Source organism: Helianthus annuus, chromosome 10, assembly GCF_002127325.2.
Source record: "Helianthus annuus cultivar XRQ/B chromosome 10, HanXRQr2.0-SUNRISE, whole genome shotgun sequence".
In the NCBI taxonomy this organism is placed as follows: domain Eukaryota; kingdom Viridiplantae; phylum Streptophyta; class Magnoliopsida; order Asterales; family Asteraceae; genus Helianthus; species Helianthus annuus.
The window spans coordinates 5,929,028-5,935,495 of NC_035442.2; the positions used below are offsets into that span (position 1 = coordinate 5,929,028).

Sequence of the window (6,468 nt, forward strand, 5' to 3'; positions counted from 1 at the left end):
AAAGAACCACTGCTTTGCCTTATCCTTCAATGAGAATTGAAAAAGGCGAAGCTTCACTTCCTCCAATGCGAAGTTGTGTCCTCCAATAGTATCACAAATGGATGAGAACTCCGTTAAGTGGTTGTACGGCTCATCGTTAGACCTTCCGTTGAAATGAGGAAGGATGTTGATGTAATGTGGTTTACAATCAAACATCCTCCTTTCACAAACTATTGGAGAATTGTTTTCGGTCACTATTGGTCGGAAACGGTCATTGACTCCCCGTGGAGGTTGTTGACGACGTTGTGGCCCGTTGACTTCTTGATCGACTTGTCTCCGATTATCCCGTCTTTCATCCCTTCGCTCCTCTCTTCGATTATCTCTCGGGTTACCACCTCCCACAAAACGAGGAATCCGGTTAGGGTTTACATTGTTGTTGTTATTGTTGTTGTTGTAAAACCCTTCATTCCGGTTTCGTCGGTTGTTGTTTTGTGGTTGACGGTTGTTCCCATAACCCTCATTTCTTCCACCTCCATAACCATATTCCTCTTCCCCAACGTAGTTGGCGTTTTGAGACCCAAACTCCTCATCATCATACCTTCGAGCATTATATACGTTTCCCCTATTCAAGTAACCCCAATCTTCATCATCATTGGCTCGATCATCATAATAACCCCCATCGTCCGAATTTTCCGTATGAATACTCACGTGTTCCAGCGATTGATAACCGGGAACACTATACGGTTCGTCATCGGGAATTGCATTCCTTAAGTCGTCAATGTTGAAGAATGGGTCTTCATTCACGGGATTGCCGTGATCACGGTTACCTCTTCGATCGGAGTTGACATTCCGATCATCAAGATTAATAGGCAACGATGCTTGTCGGTGAATAGGTTGTTGCTGAGGTGTTCGTTGGGTGTTGTTGGTGTTTTGGTTTCGGAAAGGTGGAGTGGGTGGTCTTGCATTGGTGTTACCACCCGGTAGCTCTTGAGCGGGGAAAAAAGTTCCTCGGGTTTGGAATTGATTTGGGTGGAGGTTTTGGTTTGGGTTAAATTCTTGGTTGGAATTGTGGTTCGCCATTGAGTCGGTTTCAATGGTCGGTGTAAGTGGTGGTGTTTGGTTGGTTTGATTAGAAGCGAGAGTTGCTTCTAACCGGCTTGCTAGGTTTCTTCTTGCAAGTCTTTCAATTTCCGGTTCGTAGACTAGCGGTGAAGTCCTCCCGGAATTTCGTGTACGCATGCACTACCTGTAACCTGCACAAGTAACACACCCCGCGTAACAAGGAAAAAGACAAGACAAAAAGAAAGCAAAACAATTTAAACAGTTAATCACACAAATTCAAACAATATCCAAACACAAAGCGCACGCACTCCCCGGCAGCGGCGCCAAAATTTGATCGGAATGTCGCGCTCCGGTCAAAGATAAAATTTATAGCCCTAATTACCCTTAACAAATAGCTAGTGGTAGCAAGGGGTCGAACCACGAAGAGTATGTGGTTTGCGAATGGACTTGATTGATTTTAACGGTTTGTCACTATTATGAAGCTTACTAGGATATTTTTATGGTTTTTGTTTGTTTTGAAAAGATATTGAAATGAACCTACAAATTTGGTTTTTTAATTATGACTAACAAGAACTTAAACAATTGCACGAAATTATAATTGATGATGTAAACAAGATAAATAAACAAGGTTCACACCCGGTTCGGTAGTTGCAATCCTAGGATTTCTACACGTTTTAGATTTGATTCAATTGCAAAAGTGACTAACGAATTTAGTGTTACAAGGCTTAGGTGCCAATAGCTATCGACGTTATAAAGAACGGACAAAAATGCACTTCATTACCAAGAACATGTAAACTCTAACCTAGACAAGGCATAATTGCACATAAACATTTCATAAAGTCAAATTTAATCTTCACTCGACAATTCATGAATTCAATACAAATGCAAGACAATTGTCATAAGCTTCAAAATCAAATAGCAATTTGTCACAAAATCAAACCAAGAACAATGTTAAAACCCTAGACTTACAAAAACCTACACCGGGGTGAAACCTCCAAGAATTTAGCCGCTCATGGAAGGACGAACGCTATCAACGGATAAATGGAACTTGAGATTGAACATGTTGGATGTTGGAAATAGTGAATGATGATGATTAGGGTTTTGGTTTGAATGATGGTGATGAATGGATTGAAGGATTGATGGTAGTTAGGGTGATGGAATGAACTAGGGTTTGGTGAATAGAGATGAAGATGAATTGGTTGATGATGATTCTTGATTCGGATGAAGGTTGGTGATAGAGATGGATTGAGAGTGGAAGGGATGATAGCTTATGGCTCCAAGAAGTGATTTCAAAAATTATTCCAAGTGTAACTCCCGAAATGGGTCAAAACCAACATTAAAACTCGTCACCAACCAACAAAACCCACAAATCTCGTTTAGCATCAGGAGGGGGCGTCGCCTACGCCCCTGGTGGCGTAGGCTATGCCTCACAGAAAACCCACTTTTCTGTTTTTGTGTTTCTCGCTTCCGATTGACCTGTTTCGCGTTCCGGTGGTCCATTTTTCGTCCCGATAGTCCGTAAAGCTCCCGAATAGCTCCTTAAACTTCATCAAACCTGCAAAACACAATTTTAATTAAAAGTAGGCTATTCAGAATTAAAACCCATGTAAAAACATCAAGTTACACCAATACGAACACCGGTTTTCGACCACGTATCATGTATATAAAACTATATATGTGTATATGTATATATATTATTGTTCATCTATTTTTTTTTATCTTAAAGGTAAAAAGGAAAACTTGATAGTAATTAAAAAGATAAGTGTGTATATATATTTTTTGTTTCTTATTTAAAAAAAGAAAAAGAATAAAAGAATAAATGGGTAATTCGTCAAAATCGTCCATAATTTAACAATACATTTTAACAGAATAGTAATATGGATGGAAATGACAACAAAAAATAAAACTTTTTAGAGATGCAGATACAAAAAGTTTCATTTTTAAGATAAAGTGGTAAAAGTGATCTAAACTTACGAACTATTTTGGCATTTTACTCTCTCTCTCTCTCTATATATATATAGTTTTAATACGCTAATATATTTTGTAGGTTTAACGAGCCGTGACGATTACCTAATAATGAAGTTGTTGAAACCTTGAATTTGTTTAAAACAATGCCTCAACGGACCTTGCTCGATTTTTACACGAGCCAAGTTTGAGCTCAATTTTTTTTTTTATTTAGTATAGTATCTAAAGTTGACCCTGCTTGTTTATTATTAAGTTTGTACCCCAATTAACCTTGACTGAGATCGACTTGGCTCATAGACTAAAGTTCTCAACTTATGAACGGGATTATTACACGTAAGGGCGGTGTTCTCCCATCACATCATATTTACTTTAGCAACTTTGGAGCTAAAATATTAAATTTTGAGTAGAGATGCTTGGCACCTCTTTTAAAGACTTTGGAGCTAAAGTAGAGATACTTGGCCCCTCTTAATTGCTCCAATTTTCGATGCCATAACCATTTGTTTTTACTCTATTTTCTACCATATGATTTAAGGAGTTACTTTTTTACATCTCATATACAATTGATCATACCATACATTATAATATTATATCAGACTATCATTGTTTAATAATTATTTTAAGTGTTGTGTAAAAATATTCGTGTACGAAGTACCCAACTAAGGGGAGGAGGGGTGGTTTACTAGTGATAGATTCTATCACTCTCACTGTCCAATAAAATCATGTCATGTCATCAACCAAATTTCTATCACTAGTGATAGAAATGTAGGGGGGTGGTATCACTAGTGATGAGATTCCAATGTACAAGTATTAATGCACAATGTACAAGATACACATTCATTCACTTACATGTTCAACGCGTTATATATATAACGAGTTATACTTATCACTCGTTATATATAGGGGAGGCGGCGGTGTTCCGATGCTCATCACTCGTGATGAAACCTCCATAACAGACCACCCCGTGTGGCCTAAATCATGTCCACAGTATCTTTCATAAACTGCATTAACCTTGTCGGTGGAGATAAATAAATGCAACTCCTATATATGTCAACCCTGTATACACAAAACTTGTGCATCAAAAATGGCTTCAAGTGGAAAAACTAAGGAACTACACTTAGTAATGTTCCCTTTCTTTGCATTTGGTCACATTAGTCCTTTTGTGCAGTTATCCAACAAGTTATCATCCTATCCCGGTATCAAGATCTCTTTCTTGGCCGCTTCAACCAGTGTCGGTCGTATCGAAACCATGCTCAACTCCACCGCGAGCACCACAGTCATCCCTCTAACTTTACCGCATGTCGACGGTCTCCCAGAAGGGGTCGAAAACACCTCCGACACCTCGCCAGAGACCGCCGAACTTCTAAAAGTTGCATTAGACCTAATGCGACCCCAGATCAAAACCTTACTAACCAATCTCAAACCTAACTTCATGTTCTTTGACTTTGCGCAAGGGTGGCTGCCCGAAATCGCGTGTGATCTCGGTATAAAGTCCATCTTTTTCACCGTTTTCATGACGATTTCCAAGGCGTTTGTGACCTCCTGGTTCGCCCACGACACGCCACCAACTATAGACCAACTGAAGAAACCTCCAGCTCTGCATCCCATCACTTTAAAAACTTTTCAAGCTCAAGACTTGATGTACATCTTCATGAGCTTCCATGGCACACCAAGCGTATTCGATCGCCTGATCAAATGCTTCAATGGATGCAATGCTGTACTCATCAAATCATGTAGAGAAATGGAAGGACCGTACATCGAGTATGTCAGCAACCAAGTTAAGAAGCCAGTTCTTCTAATCGGTCCAGTGGTTCCAGACCCACATTCGGGCGAATTAGACGAAACATGGGACAACTGGTTGAGCCAGTTTCCAGCTAAATCCGTCATCTACTGTTCTTTCGGGAGTGAGACTTTTCTAACAGATGATCAGATCAAAGAGTTATCTTTAGGGTTAGAACTCACCGGACTTCCTTTCTTACTGGTGTTAAATTTTCCAGCAAATGTTGATAGCTCTACTGAACTTAAAAGAACACTACCTGAGGGGTTTGTGGATAGAGTGAAGGGTAGAGGGGTTGTGCACTCAGGGTGGGTGCAACAACGACACATACTTGCACATGAAAGTGTGGGGTGCTATGTGTGTCATGCTGGTTTTAGCTCGGTGGTTGAAGGTCTGGTTAATGACTGTCAGCTGGTGATGATACCGTTAAAGGGTGACCAGTTTTTAAACTCTAAACTGATTGCTTTGGAGTGGAAGGCTGGAGTGGAAGTGAATAGGAGAGATGAAGATGGGTTTTTTGGGAAAGATGATGTGTTTGAAGCTGTGAAGAGTGTTATGAAGGATAGTGAAAAAGAACCAGCAAAGTCCATAAGGGAAAATCAGAAGAAATGGAAGGAGTTTTTGCAGGATGATGAGATACATAACAAGTATGTTGCAGATTTTGTTGAGGGCTTGAAGGCTCTTTGAGAACATGGTTTGACATTTAATCTGTTTTTTTTTTAAAGTTGTATCGAATTTAAATGTTCAGTATTTGATATGAATAAACGAAATAATTTCTTGGACAAAAAAAGTTAAAAAAATTATTTTCATTTTAAAAATCGATATAGAAAAGGCGTATGGCACTGTTAATTGGAGTTTCATGATCGAGTATTACTTCAAATGGGTTTTCCGGCTAACTAGAGAGAATGGGTGAACGGTATCCTGGCTTTCTCGAGGGCATCGGTTCTAATAAATGGCTCGCCCACATTAGAATTTCAATGTTATAAAGGAGTCCACCACGGTGACCCACTATCACCATTTATTTTCATTCTTGCAATGGAAGCCTTGACCGGTTTTATGGATAAGGCAACGGAGTTGGGGAAAATTAAAGGGGTCTCATTACCAAACGGGGGCCCGGTTTTGTCACATTTAATGTATGCGGATGAGTAGTTTTCGTGGGTGAGTGGGAAGAGAATTCTATTCGTAACATTATACGTTTAATGAGGTGTTTTCATTGCATCTCCGTCCTAAAAATTAGCTATTCTAAAACTAATCTTTTTGAGATTGGGGTTGGGGAAAATATTGTTTCTCATATGGCTTCGTTAATAAATTGTGAAGTCGGGAAGTTGCCTTGCAAATATCTTGGGGTTCCGATGGGGCAAACATGAACGGAATTAAATATTGGAAGTGCATTATTGATTGTTTTAAAAATCGTTTATCATTGTGGAAATCAAAATCACTTTCATCGGGTGGGAGACTAACACTTTTAAAATCTACTCTCGATAGTCTCCCTTTATATTTTTCTCGCTTTTCAAAGCACCGCAAGGCGTTTTGGAAAAGTTAGAAAGTATCCGCAGGAGATTCTTTTGGGGTGGGAATGAATTGAAGAAAAGTCTAAAACCGCATGGGTGTGTTGGGATAGAGTCATTGGACCAACGGATAAGGGGGGCCTCGGGTTGGGAGCACTCAAAGACATGAAATTGAGTTTA

At 39.5% G+C, this 6,468-nt stretch overlaps 1 protein-coding gene across 1 annotated transcript; it reads left to right on the top strand.

Moving 5' to 3' along the window:
- Positions 1 to 3,971: 3,971 nt before the first annotated feature.
- Positions 3,972 to 5,575, top strand: LOC110883900 (UDP-glycosyltransferase 79A2). Its single transcript, XM_022131567.2, has one exon. It carries the CDS (start codon positions 4,088 to 4,090, stop codon positions 5,465 to 5,467), a length of 1,380 nt encoding a protein of 459 aa, XP_021987259.1. The 5' UTR covers positions 3,972 to 4,087; the 3' UTR covers positions 5,468 to 5,575.
- The last annotated feature ends 893 nt before the right edge of the window (positions 5,576 to 6,468 follow it).

What these genes read in the sequence shown, in the direction of transcription:
- LOC110883900 (XM_022131567.2), top strand. Translation starts at nt 4,088, where the DNA reads ATGGCTTCAAGTGGAAAAACTAAGGAACTACACTTAGTAATGTTCCCT.